Source organism: Rana temporaria, chromosome 6, assembly GCF_905171775.1.
Source record: "Rana temporaria chromosome 6, aRanTem1.1, whole genome shotgun sequence".
Classification (NCBI taxonomy): Eukaryota; Metazoa; Chordata; class Amphibia; order Anura; family Ranidae; genus Rana; species Rana temporaria.
The window spans coordinates 156712973-156733278 of NC_053494.1; the positions used below are offsets into that span (position 1 = coordinate 156712973).

The 20306-nt window shown below is 40.6% G+C and overlaps 1 protein-coding gene across 3 annotated transcripts in view; it reads left to right on the plus strand.

The window, feature by feature from the left end:
- The window catches only part of ZNF385B (zinc finger protein 385B), a 665073-nt gene that overhangs the window by 207981 nt on the left and 436786 nt on the right, over nt 1-20306 (plus strand). Inside the window, exon 1 of one of the 3 annotated variants that reach the window (XM_040357649.1) lies at nt 8214-8584. The exons of the other annotated variants lie outside the window; for them this stretch is intronic. Within the exon in view, the coding sequence (XP_040213583.1) occupies nt 8560-8584 (25 nt within the window). The 5' untranslated portion in view covers nt 8214-8559. Of the gene's footprint in view, nt 1-8213; nt 8585-20306 lie in introns of those variants that run through there. 3 annotated transcript variants of the gene reach the window in all.

The following is a 20306-nucleotide window of genomic DNA, read 5'->3' on the forward strand; positions in this document are numbered from 1 at the left end:
GAGAGTTTAGAAAGCTGAGTCTCTCGTGCAACGTCGCTGGATCGAGATGGGAATCAGGAAAGGCTGCCGCACACAGAAGGCTCTTTTATCTTAATGTATAGACTGCAGTGAGATTAAAAACCTTCTGCCTTTACAACCACTTCAAATCTTGTCATTTGCTTTCTCTGCGAAAATGGTCACCAGTACAAATAGAAGGGAAAATCTCCCCAATCAGGACACAGACAGCAATAAAAACCTTCAGATCAACATACTCAAACATGCTTCCGGAATTATTAGACTTGCATATGTAGTCAGATGGACAACTTCAAAGAATCACAATAGCTTTAGTGAGACAGCTCCTACACAAAAAGGTTTCCCTTGATGGATACTCAACGGTAGCTCAAACCATAATACAGAAAAGAGTGACAGACCAAAGCCATGATAAAAGAGTCCAAGATCATTTTAATTGTTGATAAAATTCAAATAAAAAGAGTGGGCCAGATTCACATAGAATTACGTTACGCTGCGGTGGCGTAACGTATCCCATTTACGTTACACCGCCGCAGGTTTACAGCGTAAGTGCCTGATTCACAAAGCACTTACCTGTAAACTTGCGGCGGCGTAGCGTAAATCCGCTCGGCGCAAGCCCGCCTAATACAAATGGGGCGGGCACCATTTAAATTAGGCACGTTCCCGCGCTGAACGTACTGCGCATCCGTCCATAAAATTACCCGACGTGCATTGCCCTAAATGACGTCGCAAGGACGTCATTGGTTTCGACGTTAACGTAAATGGCGTCCAGCGCCATTCACGGACGACTTACGCAAACGACGTGAAATTTAAAATTTCGACGCAGGAACGACGGCAATACTTAACATTGCTTAGACCACCTAGAGGGCATGCTTAGTTTTACGCGACGCATCTCTATGGAAACAACGTAAATTTAGATCGACGAGCAAAGCGGACGTTCGTGAATCGCCGTAACTAGTCATTTGCATATTCTACGCCGACCGCAATGGAATCGCCACCTAGCGGCCGGCCTAGAATTGCAGCCTAAGATCCGACGGTGTAACACAGTTACACCTGTCGGATCTTAGGGCTATCTATGTGTAACCTGATTCTATGATTCAGGCGCATAGATACGACAATTGTATCTCTTTTGTGAATCTGGCCCAGTGTGTTTCTCCACATGGAGAGCTGGTTCTAATAAAGTTCTGTGAAGTTGCCGTTTTATTCAGTTGTTTTACTGTGTTGCTCCCTGATAAAAGAGGAATGATGTTGCTGTTTTATGATTAAACAAAATCATCTTGGACTTTTATCCGGTTTTGGTCTGGCTCTCCTTTTTGTATTTCTATGGTTTGCTCAATGAAAACCTGACTGCAATTCGAACCCTTCAGCACTCCATCCAATGCTAAAAAAAGGTTTTATCTATAGATACACTTGGCTGTTGTTATCACTGACTTCTACATGGCCTCATTGATCATTTCTAAAGCCATACAATGACGATAATCAAGTGATCAATCATAATGAAAATGTATCTAGGCTACCAATTGAACTTGGAAAGATGCAACAGTTTTTAGGTAAAACATGCATTGACACTGATATTTCTGTGCTGTATAATTATAATTTTTATTTAAATCAATCTTTTGACCTTATTTATTAGAGACTAATGAATGTTTCAAAGCAGTAACCTAAATTAACAAGTAGGGGCCCATTGCAAATTCTGGATCTTTATGACTGCCGTTTAGTGGCCCCCACTTATTGTCTTCTCTTCACTTTCCTTCCTGTTACTTTACTGTCTGGCATTAAAAGTAAAATGTTATGTATAGAACTGGTAGCAGAGGATCAGGTGGGGTTGGGCAGGGGCTGATGATGATGATGGCAGCAGTGACTTCCCCATATGCCCCATTCTGTTATGATGTCATATAATATCAACAGATCATATGACCAAGTGCAAGGGATTCGCGGGACAGTGTCACTTTGCTGGTCATGAGCAATTTTACTGCACAGCAATGACTACAGGATCTTTTGCTAGGAGCTCTATGCTGCCACCCTGCAAACTGTAAGTTTCACTACATTGTAATGTGAGTTACTAATGCCTTCCAACATACAATGCAGGTGAAAGGTCACTCAATTACCTTCGATTTATAGTAGAGTGGTTTTCTGTTTATTGTAATGTGTAAATATTTTCAATATTTACACATTATTAGGCATTGCATTATTATTGCCCATGCTTATTTTCTGACAGCAGGTGGAGCTTCAGGCTCCCTTTTACACATTTCTGTGCTCTCCTTACCTTGTGCAAAAAAAAAATATAAATAATGTTTACAGAACACAGTAACTAAAGTTAAAATGTATACATGTAAGTTGATGAGTGAGCATTTAGATAACCTGCAGTGCTCTGTGAATCTTTTGTCCAGTACAAGGATTGTACAGTTTATTGTACAGTTTATATATATATATATATATATATATATATATATATATATATATATATATATATATATAATTAGGGCTGTTGCTGATCAAAATTTTTGTGTTCGATTATTCTTTTTTTTTTTATATTGATTAATCGACTAATTTCGATCAATTATAACGCACATACAGATCCAACTACTTTTAGCTGATCTCCTCCTTGCAGGCTTATTCCCAATGCAGCTACCAACCACTGTAAAAATATATAGCAGGATAAAAAAAACACACAAAGGCAGCGCTCGATGGGAATAGCATTAAAACTTTTATAGTCTTGAAGTAGGTAACAAAATAAATATTGCACTAGAGATAAAATCGACGTAGCTACATAAACAGTAAAAATGGTGCGAGTAATACCAAATGGTAGCAAAAGCAGTCATAAAAACATGTAGCTAAGTATGATACTGGTATAAAAATGTGTACAATGATGTCACTGCTGAATCCAGATGAGGAGAAGTTAACATCAGTCCGTCGGCATGTGGATGTCCCATGAAGGGAACTGCCACAACTCCCAGTGGATGGTTGTAGAATCCCAGGTTGATAGAGGGAAGTGTAACAGCCCTTGCGTGTGGCAGATTGTAAGGTCCCGCTGACATGCAGATATAAAGGCACAGCAAAGGAGCCCTTCAGATGGACACGGCAAGCCCTGCCGGTGGCCGTGACGTCACCGGATCTCTGACGGAACTCCCTGAAGCCGTGGAGAGGTGAGTACAAATCAAAATAATTTCGATCGATCAAAAAAATGTTGATCGATCAAAAAAATTTAAGATTAATCGATGAATTAATAATTAATTTCCACAGCCCTAAAAAATATGTGTACTTCCTGTGACATTCCTGTGCATATTGTTGGCTGTGAAAAACTTCCTACTACTAGCATTGTTTTCAGGATTTTTATATGTGTGTGAAAAAGAGTGGGCATGATTAGGATTAGGTCTTCTAGGGTGATTGAGAGGGTTCTCAGATCCGCAGATTACTGACAAATGGGAGAGACATTGAGTAGTGCACTATAGGAATTGCTTATACAATGTTATAATCGGGGCTTTTTTTCTGGGGGAACTTGGGGGAACTCAGTTCCCCCACCTTTGGCTCAGACCCTTTGGTGCCTGCTCACCACAATCACTTGTAAGCACAGAAGTCTGGTTTCTGTGTTTACAAGTGACAGCTCTGCACTCTGTGTGTAACCCCCCTGAACTCTGCACTCTGTATGTAATGCAATCCTGGTATTTAATGCCCCTTTAAGACCCTTCTACTGTTTGTGAAATCTGAACGGGGTCATGGTTGAGTTCCTGCATCTATTTTCTGAGAAAAAAAGCTCTGGTTATAATGTATGTACAACTGAAATGTTGAGCAGTGAGACTCTGCCCCCTTCTGTAAGCATCTTAAAGGGGTTGTAAATCTTTGTGTTTTTTCACCTTAATGCATCCTATGCATTAAGGTGAAAAAACACCTTGCAGTCACCGGCCCCCCTGAGCCCCCGTTTTACTTACCTGAGTCTAAATCTCCTTGGGCGCTATCCCGTGTTGGTTTCCCCCAGCTGTTGTTGGCTCTTCATTGGATGATTGATAGCCGCGCAGCCATTGAACTGCACAGTGGAGGTAAGTATGACATGTTTGTTATTTAAAAAAAAAAAAAACTGAACCTTTAGTGTCACTGTAAAGTTAAATTTGCAATTTTAACTAGAGTGTATCTTCACTGGCTGCAACATAATTTAAGAATACCAATAACGGAGCTCGGAGCACATTTTTTCATCCTATGTGCCTCTGCACATTAAAAATCACAGTTTTGGAGCACAGCTGTTTCAATTAATGGGGGTATGTTTGCATTTGGTTAATAGACCAGCTCACATTTAGCCTAATGTTTAATTTCTATGGCAAATGTTTCTAAATTTTATGATGATCCAAAAAGTAATTAAGTATCATTACTGCAAATTTCTCAAAATAGCAAATTGTAGTCTAGAATTTCAACATTTTATTGGGATATTTAATATGTCTTCTACATCAGCCCTCAAAATTTCCACTAGCCTACTAGCATTTGGCGAGTGGATTTAAGCTGGGGGCGAGTGATGACAGGGCTGCATGAACAATCTCCCTCCAATCTGTGCCTACACTTAGAAACCTGATGAGATTGGCGGCCGAATAGGAAAGGTGCATGCTCGGGAAAAGTAGTCTGGTGAGCCGCACACAGGCAGAGCAGTACACAGGTGCTCTCCTTACAATTCTCATTAAGACATGAGACCTAACAGTATGACCTCTCTGAGCCTGCCCCCCTCCCCCGGGCCCCGACCAATGTAGCTGGAGAGCAGAAAGTAATGAGTGAGGTGGAGGATTGCAAAAATTACCACTCCGGTGCAGTGCTCACTGAAAGTTGCCCTGACATGAGAGCGGCAGCCTTCTAGTTTGTGCAGTTTTCTTCTCCTTGTGCTCTATGTAAGTGTCCAACAGTTTAGCCTGAGCACTGTCAACAGACTGGTCTCAATGTCTGCTGTGCGCTGTCAGTGTGCGCTGTGCTATGGTGTCAATGGCTGTGCAGTTGTGTGGATCTCAGCGCTGGATTGTACTCCCTCCCACTGTGCTGCAGCTCCTCTCCTCTCTGCTAGCCTGGCTAGCCTGAATAAAAGGGGGAAGTGGGGACATGCAAGCGTGGAGCCGCACACACAGGCTCCTGATGATGAGATGAATGGGAGAGAGAGAGAGAGGATGGATGGGAGTTGCAGAGGAGACAGCAAGAGAATGGGGAAGAGACCCAGTTCCAGTGCCCTGTCCCTCTGGTCTGCCCCCAGTGCCCTGTCCCTCTGGTCTGCCCCAGTGCCCTGTCCCTCTGGTCTGCCCCCAGTGCCCTGTCCCTCTGGTCTGCCCCCAGTGCCCTGTCCCATTTTGTTAAAGTTGTTGTTGGTAATATTTAATTTTGTAACTTGATTCTGCATAAAACATTGTCATTCCATGAGATAATCTACGAGGGCGTGTTTACGGGTGCAATTAGGCGCAGGGCAGTGTATGAATTGGGTGGGGCAACTGGTGGCGAGTAACTCTTGAGGCCTGGCTAGTAGCTCAGGACTTGAAATTTTGAGCCCTGTTCTACATAGTAACTTGTATTCTCTGTGTTATACATGGTACTTGGTTATACATTGTGCAACATATTTACCAGGCCACTGATTCAACACATAGGACCATTGTGAAGTAACCCATGTTTAATGTGGTCTTAATCATTACATAAATTACCTTACATTGTATTGAAAGACAGGCACTCAAAGGGCCTATGCTTAAAGAAAAGTATTGTAGCATGATATTGGTTAAAAATGTTGGTGTTTGCTGATGGAAAAAGTTTAAATGGAACTAAAACCACCAATTTAACTCTTTCCCAAAACAGTTATATTTAAAGCATGCTACTAGTGTGCCGCCGATCACCTCTCCTCACACGTTGTCAGTATAAGGAAAGGAATTCCAATAAACCGGCATTTCCTTGGTTACATGTGATCAACTGTGATTGGACACAAAGGCTCATCATTGGCTCTTTACAGAGTGCACCAATAATCGCTGCACTGTGAAATTTAGCTGCTCCCTGCTGAACAAGCTGAATTTCAATTAGTGCATGGCCACCTTAAAGGGGTTGTTAAGGATCACGTTTTTTTCACCTTAATGAATGCATCCTATGTATTAAGGTAAAAAAACATCTTACGATCACTGGCCCCCCAGCCCCACCATTTTACTTACCTGAGCCCTTGAAAGTCCCGCGTCGCGAACGCACTCTTCCTTTGCTCGGTCTTCTCGGTTCTTCAATAAACTCCAATGACGCAAGGGCCGGGGGCGGGGCCGAGTCTGGCATTCGGCGGCTATGGATGCCGAATACAGCACTCGGGAGCATGCCCACAAGGTAACCCCCTTGAGAGAGTGCTTCCTAGAGGGGGTTATCAGAAGCGGGGAGGAGCCGAGACAGCCTCCGAGGGACCCCAGAAGATGCCGTTCAGTGCCACTCTCTGCAAAACGATCTGCACAGTGGAGGTTTGTTATTTAAAAAAATATATATATTAACCTTTAATAACATAATAATTACCTTTAGCCCTGGTTCACACTGATGCTACTTTGAAATCGTGCTACTTTACTTGAAGTAGCGCGATTTCAAAGTAGCAAGGCCAGCACGATTTCAGGTGCTACTTGATAGACATTTGTGTGGCTTCATACACAGATGTCTATAGAAATTGCACCTGAAATCAGCAAAAGTAGTGCAGGAACTACTTTTGCAAATCGGTGCGGCACCGCAAAATCGATGTCGCACCGATTGGAACAGTGCCATTGCCGCCAATAGGCTGCGACTTGTCATGCGATTTGATCTCTCAAATCGCATGACAAATCGCGCCAATTTGAACCTAGGCTTAGTGTCACTTTAAGAATGGCAAATAGCATAAGAGGGGATGCTATTCATTGGGAATTTTTCAGAAGAATGTAATATTCATCAGAATATACAAAAAGGTCAAAAGGTCCAGTTGAATCCCAGAATGTTTCATTTGCTTTCTTCAAACAAGAGGTCAAGACCTCCGTTGTCTTTTTATCCAGGATATAAACTTTAGGTATGACCAGTCAGTACGCCCATCATGTTAATGTGCAGGAGAAGATGGAGAGCTCTATACAGTACCAGAAAATGTTAACAATGGTATAATACAGTGCCCTGGGATTTGGGGAACCCAAGACACTGGAGAGGGCATTTACAGTACAGTAAAACCTTGGTTTAAGAGTAACTTGGTTTGAGAGCGTTTTGCAAGATGAGCAAAATGTTTTGATAAATTCTGCCTTGATATACAAACGATGTCTTGATATAAGAGTAGCGTCATGTCACAAGTGTAAAAGAGAAGAGAGGAGCCTCTAAGTGTAGCAATATGGTTACATTTAATGAAGGTACAACATTTAGCAACTTATTGCTACACTAAGAGGTGCTTCTCTTCTCTTTTATACCCTGTAAAAAAAAAAAAAAAGCTTTGATATACAAGTGCTTTGGATTACAAGCATGTTTCTGGAACAAATTATGCTTGCAATCCAAGGTTTTACTGTATATGGACTCTGCTAGCTGTAGCACTGTAAACTGTTCAATACCAGTGAAGCTCTAAATGTGCCAAAAATGGAAGGAAAATTGTAACCATGTGCCTCGAAAATTATTTCAGCTGCCTTGTTTTCTCTTATTGATGGGTGACAAAGAATTAGCTTCTTCCAAAATAAATTGTGATAAACCAAGGATATGCTGTACTCTCTGTAACATATGCCACAAAGTCCATGTGACTATTCAGTACAAGTGAAAGGTCTTTCACACCTTCTTTGCCAGTTTGTTCTTCATTTAAAAGTGTAATATCCACTACCAGCCAATCAGTAATAATTTTTCATTGTTCTGCTAACTATAATCTCATGAAAGCTTAAATCTGATTGGTAGCTATAGCTCACAGCTCTTTATACTGCCTTATCCAATAAGCCTGAAAGTCTTCTTTTAAACTATTTTTTCCCCTCTGCAATAGCCTCCAAAACAATTACTCATCACCCCACAGAATACTGATTATTCTCTGCCTCCACAGTCCATTATTTAAAAAAATAAAAACGGGAAAGGGCTGTTTTTAAAAGCACATTCGATCAAGATGACTCCTTTCATTGTGCACAGTTCAGGACTGATTTTGTGGAACCTTTCATAATCACATGCCTTTCGAAGTCTTGCGTGAATCTGATCACAGTAGCTGATTTCATGCATTGATAATGAAGGCTTAGGTGCCTCTTCTTTTTTTTTTTTTTTTTGCCTGCATAATTTCACATCAGGCTTTCTGGTGTGACACAGCTCCACGTTTCAGTCTGCAGCAAGACACAGGACTGTAATTGCTTTGCTTTTCTTTACAAATGTCTCAGTGTGCGTTTCTGCACTGCCTAAAATGATGCCAGCGTGTAAAGGATTTTCAATGAGCGTCGGGGTGAACCAGCTTAGAGGGCTCTGGGAGCTGCATTGATTTGAAACTGCACAGACCATACAGATGATCGGTGCTCGAGCCAAGGCTCTGTAGTCCTTTTAGATCGCATCGATTACCTTTAGGAACTTCTCATCTAACTAGTGACTGCTAACGAGCCGTACTCTTCTACAAAAATGTGGAGTGGATTATCACGTCGAGGTAAGCAGGGTGTTCTCTTGCACGTTCCTCCTTCGTGGGCTTTGGGTGCTAAATACGAGACAGAGGTCTGGAACGATGTGTGTGTTCAACTATGCCAAGTTCTAGTCATCTGTAGCATAGAATCCTGGAGTATCCTGAGTGTATCATGGAGCGTCTTACCTGGGCTCATTAATATATGTCACTATTTGTTGTATTATAGTGCATTATAATTATTATAGGAGTTATTTCTTATGATCTATATGATCACTTAGGATGCTCTAGTTTCTTTAAACAGTGTATGGCTATAGTAGGGAATTTAGATTGTAAGCTCATCTAGGGCAAGAGCCCATGTAAATGGATGTATCCCCTCTGTAAATGTAAAATTGAAAAATTAAGGTTTTATTTATTTTTTGTTGCATGATTTAATGGGATGTACAAACATGCCAGGTGATTAATCCGATATGCAGAAGTATCTCTTCTTTCCATAAGGGGACAGGATCGCTCAGCTGGAGACACGCTTCAACTGAGTACAAGGAAGTGACATATAAGTAACAGTTGTAAACTGATTTTTTTAATTTTTGTAAAATGATGTGTCTGGAATATATGCTGTCATTAATAGAAATAAAGGGGTTCCCTGAGACTTTTAAGATACAACCATATACAATTCCTTAAAAATATGCTGGCATTAGATTAGGCTGAAATGGCAAAGTATTTAAAACTACAGTTAAATCAAAATAAAGAATATTAGAAACTGCACTTTTTTATTTTTTTAATCTTTTATTTTTAATAATTAATTTTTGTATTGAATTTTTCATTTTTATTGAATTTTTCATTTTTATTGATTTTTTTAAATCTTTTAAAAGCATTTTGTTGGTCTTACAGCATAATTGTATTGTTTGACTATATACTAATAATATTACACAGCAGGTAGTGCAAAAAAAATGTGAAAAACAAATTCAGTAAACCACCGCAGCCAATCAGAAAATACCTCCTGCCCGATGTAACATCATTATATTGAAACGGAATTGGTTGCTGCATTTTATTCATCAACACATGGCATATGGTTTTTCTGTCACATTTAAATGCTTGTCAGAATCAATTTATTTATTAACAAGCGGCATGGATTAACAGTCTTAATAGTGTTGATTAACCTGCAATATACCTCCATCATGCTGAACATTTCTGCTGTTGATCATAAGCCTTGATTAGCGATGGGAATTAAGGCATAACTCTAAGCAACCACCTAAATACAGAGTTGAAACGGGTAGATGTGGGATGATTTATGATTTGCACATTGCTATAGCTGAATTACCAAAAAAAAGCTATAAATACAGTGAACCGGTATATAGGTAAACAACTTAGCAAGTCATTCTTTTCATTCAGTCCTGTGATCCAAATACCATGACAGTGTCATGGCAAAACCCTAACTTTCCTTTCACTCATTAGGTCACTGACCCTCCCCAGCCTGCTGATGTAAACCCAAAATTTCATATTCCTGATATGCGTATGTTGTACCATGTATTTGTATGATAAACGATCCTATTCCCTTAGTATTGCTTCCTTTGTGCGAAATCCCTTGTGTTTCTTCCTTCTTCCCTGTCAAAAACTGACCACACTAGACATGAGAGCGAAGTGTTGTCAGTTTTCTGGCTCTGCTGGGAGCTCAGCCTGCTCCCCATCAAAGATCAGAGTTGTCCTGACACCCTCAACCCTGCACAGCCATTCACTGGGAATCTCAGTGTGCTGCTGTTTCTCCTCCCCCAGCTTTCTGAGCTCCTTATGCAGCTGAGAACAGGGGGTATGTGATCACTTTTTATGATTCTTTTTTTATAGCTGTACACAAATGTTTTGCATTTCAGTTTTATTTTAAAGTGGAGGTTCACCCAAAAACTCAATTTTTAACATTAGATTGAGGCTCGTTTTGTGAAGGGGAATCGGGTGTTTTTTTTTAAATCGAAGCAGTACTTACCGTTTTAGAGATAGATCTTCTCCGCCGCTTCCGGGTATGGGCTGCGGGACTGGGCGTTCCTATTTGATTGACAGGCTTCCGACGGTCGCATACAGCGCGTCACGATTTTCCGAAAGTAGCCGAACGTCGGTGCGCAGACGCCGTATAGAGCCGCACCAACGTTCGGCTTCTTTCGGCTACTCGTGACGCGATGTATGCGACCGTCAGAAGCCTGTTGGAAGTCTGTCAATCAAATAGGAAGGCCCAGTCCCTAAGACCATACCCGGAAGCGGTGGAGAAGATCGCTCTCTAAAACGGTAAGTACTGCTTCGATTTAAAAAAAAAACACCCGATTCCCCTTCACAAAACGAGCATCAATCTAATGTTAAAAATAGTTTTTCGGGTGAACTCCTGCTTTAAACTGAATGGGTTGGTTGTTTTACAAAGTGATGGTTTACATGCATTTTAATAAAGGAGTATCACAAGACTGAGGGGAACATGACCGTGCTTTCTCTGCTCTCTCCTGCCAACCTGTCAGCAAGTTCTCTGTCTTGAACAGTTAGCACTGTTCAGTAATGTTGAGCCTGATTGGCTCAATATGCTGCCCCTCCCTTTCCCAGTCTGAGTCCTGCCATGCAGGTCATTCCTGATATGTGCCTGCTGTACCATATACTTGTATGAGAAAGTATCCCGCTCTCTTTGTATTGCTTCCCTTGTGGGAAATCCCTGGTGTTCCTGCCAGTCCCTCTGCTTTCTTGTTAAAGACTGACCACATTAAGGAGGAGAACACACCATGGTCAGTTCTCTAGCTATACTGGGAACTCAGCCTGTTCTCCTCCAATGATCAGACATGTCCTGACATGCACTACACAGCCATTCACTGGCAAGCTCAGTGTGCTGCTGCTTCTCCTCCCCAGCTCTTATACAGCTGAGAACAGAGGGAATGGTATTGCTTATAAAAAAGGCAAAAAAAAGCTATTTCTAATGTTTTTTTTATGTCTATACAAAAATGTTTTGTGTTTCATTTCTATTTTAAACCGAATGGGTTGTTTTACAAGTTGATTGTTTACAATCACTTTAAGAATACAATTTTTTTTTGGTTTGGAAACTGGATTAATCTATTTGGAGTTCAGCTCCAATAGATGAACTAGGCATTTGTATCAGGAGTAGAACTCTTGGTGCAGTTGTTTTCCAATAGCTTAGATATTTGGAACCTATAAAGCCGCGTACACACGATCAGTCCATTCGATGAGAACGGTCTGATCGACCGTTTTCATTGGTTAACCGATGAAGCTGACTGGTGGTCCGTCGCGCCTACACACCATCGGTTAAAAAAACGATTGTGTCAGAACGCGGTGACGTAAAACACAACGACGTGCTGAAAAAAACGAAGTTCAATGCTTCCAAGCATGCGTCGACTTGATTCTGAGCATGCGTGGATTTTTAACTGATGGTTGTGCCTACTAACGATCGGTTTTGACCTATCGGTTAGGAATCCATCGGTTAAATTTAAAGCAAGTTGGCTTTTTTTTAACCGATGGTTAAATAACCTATGGGGCCCACACACGATCGGTTTTGACCGATAAAAACGGTTTCTCGGTGGTCAAAAGACGGCCGGGAAACCAGACGGGAAAACCGAGAACCGTCTCAGTCAGTTTTCCCCGTGTACACACGGCCAGTTTTCCCGACAGGAAAACTGCCTGAAGCCTCGTACACACGACCGAGAAACTCGACGGGTCGAAACACATCGTTTTGCTCGTCGAGTTCCTTGTTAGGCTGTTGAGGATCTCGGCGAGCAAAATTTCCCCATTCCCGTCGAGGAAAAAGATGACATGCTCTCTTTTTGGCTCGAAGAGATCCTCAACAGTTTCCTCGTCGAAAAGTGTACACACGACCGGTTTCCTCGGCAAAAAAAAAAAATAGCAAGTTTCTTGCTGTTTTTTTCCGAGAAACTCGGTCGTGTGTACGAGGCCTGAGAGCTTTGGTCTTGAAAACCGGCCGTATGTATGCTCCAGAGCACCATAGGAAAACTACGGGGAAAAAAACGCTGCAATTTGCGACGAGAAAAAAGAGAACAAGTTATAATTTTTTTCCCACAGTTTTTCTGTCGGAAAAACTGTTGGGGAGCATACACACGGCCGGTTTTCTCGACCAAAAGAAAACTGGACAGTTTTCCTGTCGGGAAAACCGGTCTTGTGTACGAGGCATTAGACTACTATTCCTTAGACTTGTTTCTTTTACTAGATAAAATTTCTTGACAAACTTTTTTTTTTTATCTGTTCAAGTCTCCCTTGGCTTATGCTAATGCCGGTTTTATTTATGCTAATTGCGCTAATGAGACAGGTGTTTAATGGCAGGCGTCAGCTAAACATCGGATACAGTATTGATTTGAATATCACAGAAGATTCTAGACTTTCCATGTGTTGCCTGTAGATGCCCAGCTTGGCTTTTATTCCGACGGCATCAGAAGCAAACCAATTGTGTTAGCCAATCTGTCAGGTCCCAGAGCCACTATCTCGTTCTCAGCCACTGTGTGCTTTTGAAAGCATGAAATTAGTTTTATACTCAGCACATGGTTTCTGGTTTAACTTCTTTTTTTATGGTAATGGTCAGTTTATGGTTCAGCGAAAGGATTAGATGCTGCTGTAGCTGATAGCATACTGCAAAGGTGTATCGAAGGGATTAAGAAATAGTAATTATTCTTCAGACAGCACACTGCTGGTCCCATTAGAAATGTGAACTTTTGTTTTCTGACCCATTACATACCCTTGGATGGTACTAATAAATGGAAAACACTCACGGATGTAGCTTAGAAATGATCGCTTTGGCTATTCTGCCAAAGAGGATTTAGCTGTGAGGTTCTAAAGTGCATGTAAATCCTGAAAATCAAGTCTTATTTGCTCCACTTTGGTCTGGTAAATATATGATTGAAACTATTTTTAATACGTTTAATAAAGTACCTGTTGCCAGGAATCCAATCAGCTGAAAACTTCTTGTTCTCTTTGCCCGTGCTACACTGTTGTCTCCATGTTGTGGAGAAAAGAAAGAGGGGGTGTTCTGTAGTTCTTTAGATGATAGGGTGACAATGCCACTTATCTATAGATACCGAACAGTGAATGAGTGTTGTCACCCTAAAACGAGAAGTATGTTACTGGCAGTATATCTAGGTAAAATATAGAATAAAATCCTGAGAAAAAGGAAACGAATGAAGACACAACATCTAAGGACTTGGGTTTTGATACACTTTAAAGTGGTTGTAAACCCTAATGCCGCGTACACACGGTCGGAATTTCCAATAACAAATGTTCGATGTGAGCTTGTTGTCGGAAAATCCGACCGTGTGTAGGCTCCATCGGACATTTGCTGTCGGAATTTCCGTCAACAAATGTTTGAGAGCTGGTTCTCAATTTTTCCGACGCACAAAAATCCTACGCATGCTCAGAATTAATTTGACGCATGCTCGGAATCATTGAACTTCATTTTTCTCGGCTCGTCGTAGTGTTGTACGTGACCGCATTCTTGACGTTCGGGAATTTCCAACAATAGTTGCGTGACCGTGTGTATGCAAGACAAGTTTGAGCAAACTATCTGTCAGAAAAAAATAAACAGTTTTGATGTCGGAATGTCCGATCGTGTGTACGCGGCATAACAGACCACTTTTCACTACAGGTAAGTCTATAATAAGGCTTACCTGTAACTACCGTGGATATCCCCTGTATCAGCATGTGCCGAAACATGCGCACTGAAGCAACGGCTCGTTTGCGCCGTTGCTTCAGCTGATGTGCTGTTACCGGTGGCTCCAACGCATGCACGGGAGTGATGTCATCGGGGCTCTGGCCAATCACAGCGCTGGAGCCTGGGATACCTGGAAATAACTCTGGGAGACGTGTGTCGGGACCCCTGTGGGGGCTTCAATCTAAGGTAAGTGTTTCATAATGAGCTTGTTTGCTATGCATACTAGCTCATTATGTCTTTGTCTTGCAGGTTTTTTTTTTTTTTTTCGTGGGTTTACATCCACTTTAATGCTGTATAGAGAGCAGACAATAAAATGTACGAAGGGTGGTCCTAGATGGGCAGATTTCACTGAGAAGGACATTTGATGAGTGATTTCTACATGCATTAACCTAAATAGTTGCGTCTCTGGGACTCACCATTGGATTGTAATCTCTGTTTAACCCTTGTATGAAACAGCTTACAGTGAAAATGTAAAATAAATGATTTTTGTGTTAATAAACTGTATTCCCAGGCAGGCTTATGCCCTGTACACACGATTGTTTTTTCCGTCGGAATAAACTCCAACGGGTTTTTCCGACGGAATTCCGCTCAAGCTGTCTTGCATACACACGGACACACCAAATTCTGACCGTCAAAAACGCGGTAACGTGCAACACTACGATGAGCCTATAAAAATTAAGTTCAATGCTTCAGAGCATGTGTTGAATTTTTTCCGAGCATGAGTGTGTTTTTTCCTCAGTCGGAATTCCATACAGACGAACGGAATTTCCGATTGAAATATTTTTCATCGGAAAAAAAAGAAAACATGTTCTCTTTCTAACTCCGTCGGAATTTCCAAAGGAAAAAGTCAGATGGGGCATACACACGGTTGGAATATCCGATAGAATTCAGACCGTGTGTACACGACATTAGAGGAAGCCCTATGAAGCAGTAACACTATAGCTCCCAACTGTCCCTGATATTGAGGGACTGTCCCTAATTCAGAACAAACTCGCTCTGTCCCTCTTTCCTCCTCATTTGTCTCTCATTTTGGTGTGATCTATACAGTTGTATATAAAGTGCACTACTTATCTGTTAAAAAGTGTTTTCCAGCGCTAAACCTTTCATCTAATTTCTAAATTTTTGCATTTGTAGATTCCAGTAGCCACTATGAAGCAATAGAAGTGGTAAAAAAAAGGCACCTGTGGGTTTAAGCAATCATTTTTTTGTACAATTCTCCTTTAGGGTGGGCGTGACAAGGGGTGTGTCCTATGCCTACATATATTTACTAATAGGTGTTCCTTATTCCCATCTCAGAAAGTTGGGAGGTATGGTGATGGGATAAGTTTGGATTCTCATTAGGTTCAAGATAATTGTAACACGTATGATGTGATTGTATTTTACTATAATATTCTATGTGACCACCTTGAAAATCTTGAAATCCTTTAGGTAAAAACACTATTGGATTTTTATTTCTGTTGTGCTATTGTAAAACAGATAAGAAAATTAATTTTTTGGAAATGATTGCAACATTATGAATGTGCAAAAAGAAATAGTTTATTTTTGTGGCATTACATACTGGTCAGTTAACCCCCCTGGCTCGGGGTGGAATTTCAGAACCAAAAGCGGTAACCCCGAGCTAGACTCGGGATCGCCTCGCAGCATCCACAGGCATGGCTTACTTACCTTGTCCCTGGATCTTGCAAAGCCTCTCCGCTGTGTGATCGAGCGGTGTCCTGTGTGCTGCCGAGCTCCGTTCCCTGCGACGTTACGACGCACGGGGGCGGAGATCGGTGCCAAATTCAAAAAAGTAAATAAACACATTACATAAGGTATACTGTAATCTTATAGATTACAGTACTGTATGTAAAAAAATACACACCCCCTTTGTCCCTAGTGGTCTGCCCAGTGTCCTGCATGCACTTTTATATAATAAAAAACTGTTCTTTCTGCCTGGAAACTGGAGATTGTCCATAACAACCAAAAAGTGTCCCTTTATGTCAAAAGTGGTTTTAGACCAGCTAGAAAACAGCGATAATAAATTATAATCACTTGCAGAATTGTGCGATAGCGATTTGTGGGGAAATTCGTCATCAACAAAATAAAAGTAATGACAGCGACAATTCTGCAACTGATTACATTATTGAATTATAATTATATTATTTTTTTTTAATAATTATTTATAGTTATTTATTATATTATAATTTATGATTTTGTTTTTAAAAAATGTCTATACCCGGGATGTCTAATAGACTCTTGTTTGGACAGATTTAAGTGAGTTATTCCTAAGAATTGCAGGCCTACAATGTAAAACGCCAAATTTCCATGCAAAATAATGGTACCGCTTTTAGCACCTAAAACCAGAAGGAATCATACCGCCAGGGAGGTTAAAGAATATGTTACCCCAACATTTCATATTCCTCACATATAGCTGTTGTACCATGTACTTGTATTAAGAAGTATCCAGTTCTCTTTATATTCTCTCATTTGTGTGATATACCTGGTGATCCTGCTAGACATGAGAGCACATCCATCCCAGTATGCTGGGTGCTCAGCCTGTTTGTCCCCCAATGGTCAGACTTGTGCTGACACATGCCCCCACCCCCCCCCCCCCCTTTCACAGCTATGCTATACACTGTGAGGATAAGTGTGCTGATGTTTCTCCACTCCACCTCTCTGAGCACATTCTGCAGCTGAGAGCAGAGATTATTTATATTTTTAACTGAATGGGTTGTTTTACATGGTAAGGGTTCACATTTTCTTTAAGCTATAATGGCACATGGCGCATTTTCTGTACCTATGATAGAGTTTGTGGCAAAAATAGATATAATGAAAGCCATGTATGGTCAGATTTGGGTCTTGAATAACAGCATTACTAGAAGAAACAATGTAATTAACTGATCAGTCATAACATTTTAACCACCCACCATAACCCGTTAAGGCATGGAATCCACTAGACTTCTGATGGTATGCTGTAGTGCCTGGCACCAAGCCATCAGTAGCAGATTATTTAGGTCCTATATGGATCAGACTTATTTTCTAGAACACCCCACAGATTCTGGATTAGATTGAGATCTGGAGAATTGGGAGGACAAGTCAACAGAAAAAAAAAGTAGAAGGGTTAAAGGGTTTTATAGGTATCACTATATTCCCAAGTTGGAAAGAGAAGTGCTCACAAATGTATTACAAATTCACATTTTATTTGGACAAATATAACAAATCATGATAAAAACATTGCAGAGTATGTGCATCCCATATATATAGAAAACACAGACAAGTTGTACAGAGAAACCTTTGCCAATTGGCCCATAAATCAATCACCAGGTGAAGCATTTATAATGTTCTTGCATGTTAGGGGGGATCAACTGCAGAGTTACTGTATCAACGCCAATGGATCACTACGTGTTTTGCCAACAGCTTCTTCAGGGATTCCTATTGGCACTGAGAGATTGACTCTAGTTAGCATCTAATTACAAAAATGTAAATACATACGTGTATCTTATTCACAAATACATTATATATTGAGCAGTTAACACATTTCAACAATATAAATCTAGTATTTATGCCTAAACTCATATGGTACATGCCACTGTCAGAACAGGAGGCACAGTGATTGATTTATGGGCCAATTTGCAAAGGTTTCTCTGTACAACTTGTCTGTGCTTTCTATATACCGGTATATGGAAAAGATACATATTTTGTTAGCATGCACATACCCTGCAATGTTTTTATCGTGATTTTTTATATTTGTCTAAATAAAATTAGATTTATTTTATACATTTGTGAGCACTTCTTTTTCCAACTTGGGAATATAGTGGTACCTTTAAAGTCCTTTACCCCCCCCCCCCTTTTTCCCCTTTCTTTTGTTTCTGTAAGCATTTGGATGTAGTACCACACAATGTGAGTCATGTCCCTACATTTTTCCAAGGACAAGTCAACACCTTGAACTCGTTGTTGTGTTTCTCAAACCATTGTTGAATTCATCAGACCAGCCACCTTCTTCCATTGTTTTGTGGTCCAGTTCTAATTATTAGATGCCCATTGTAGGCACTTTTGACTGTGGACATGGGTCAGCATGGTCAGCTCTACCAGTCTGCAGCTGCGTAGCTCCATATGCAATAAGCTGCAATGCACTGTTGGGTTGATTTACTAAAACTGAAGGGTGCAAAATCTGGTGCAGCTGTGCATGGTAGCCAATCAGCTTCTAACTTTAGCTTGTTCAATTGGTCTTCTTTCAAAATTGGTTTATTGGCAGAGCTGCACCAGATTTTGAACTCTCCAGCTTTAGTAAATCAACCCCTGTGTGTTCTGAATCCTTTCTACTGAAAGCAGCAGCAACTTTTTTTTTAGCAGTTTTAACTACAGTAGCTCTTCTTTTGAATCAGACTACATAGTCCAGCTTTATCTTCCCATTTGATTCAATGAGCTTTGGTCTCCCATGACCCTGTCGCCAGTGTCCTTCCTTGGACCACTTTTGGTAGGTCCTGCAGTTTTGGAGATGCTCTGATCCAGTTTTCTAGCCATTCCAAGTTGGCCCTTATAGGAATTGCGCAAATCCTTTCTTTTGGCCATTTTTTTTTACTTTCAACACATCAAATTCCGGGACAACATATTCACTTGCTGCCTAAAAAACCCCACCAATTTCAGGTGTCATTGTAACGAGATAATCAATGGTATTTATTCTACCTGCTAGTGGTCATAATGTTATAGCTAATTGGTGAATTTAGTTTATGGTACATTCATGCATAGGATTGAATGAAAAAAATGCACAAACACAGATGAAGGTTGTTATCTGACAATAATGATTATGGAAGCTTTGTACAACAACCGGACAATGTTCAGGGAATGTGTGATCACAACAGTCTTTAAAACCTAGGAAAAGTCCAGGTAGCGGATTAGAAATGTGTGGATGGCTGTCAGGACTATTTTTGTATTCATAAATGAACAACCTTATGTGTCCCTATTTGCTTGTTCCTTGTATGTGTGTTGTGGAACATAAGCTTTTTATTCCTCTAATGCCGCATACACACTATCGGATTTTCCATCGGGACAAACGCTGACAGATTTTTCAGACGGAATTCCATTCAAGCTGTCTTGCATACACACTGTTACACCAAATTCTGACCGTAAAGAACGCAGTGACGTACAACACTACAACAAGCCGAGAAAAATGAAGTTCAATGCTTCCGAGCATGCGTTGACTTGATTCTGTTTTTTTCTCAGTCGAAGTTTCATACAGATGAACGGAATTTCCATCGGAAAAAAAGAGAACATGTTCTCTTTCTAAGTCCGTCGGAATTTCCAAAGGAAAAACTCAGATGAGGCACACACACGGAAAATCCGATGAAAAATTTCCAGAAATTCCGATCGTGTGTACAAGGCATTAGTGTTCACAGAGTGATCTTCAGTATGTAATATCTCTCTGTGTTTTGAAATGATTTCTAGGGGAGCTATTGTTGGGTGTTTTAGTTATTTAGCTTACTGAAGCAATTTTGTGACTTGACAACTTCCGTCACTTTATGTATTTAAGAACTAGTCTGTCTCAGCTGTCATCCTCAGGCACAGAGTCCTCCGGCAGTTCACATTTGTGATGCTCATCAAATTTTGTGCTGATCAGCCTTTGAAATGAAAGATTAGTTTGAAACAACTAATAAGAAAATTGTATTGTTTTTGTTCTTGGTCTGATCTTTAGAATGTGCCTTTAGGTTGAAGTTTCTGGAGAGGTGGTTTTAATTGGAACTATGCATTTCAAAATTTTTAGATGTACAGTAGTTTTCCCATGTTCATAGGATACTGATGGCATCGCTCGTAGCATACATTCCGGATCTACTTTTTATTCTCCAAACGCGGTATGGGGAAATGGATAGATTACTCCGATTGGTTCCCAACACAATAAAGATGTCATAACTTAAAGTTTTGATTGGTAAGACCTGTTGTCCGTTGATGGTTTAGTTATCATTGCTGACTGAATTCTTGGGGCATTCTTCAATTGTGAAGATTTGTTTTTGGGAGCGTATGCCAATTCATATCCCGATGTTTTTTGTTTTTGAACTATTATATACTGTTGTTTCCTTATCATTT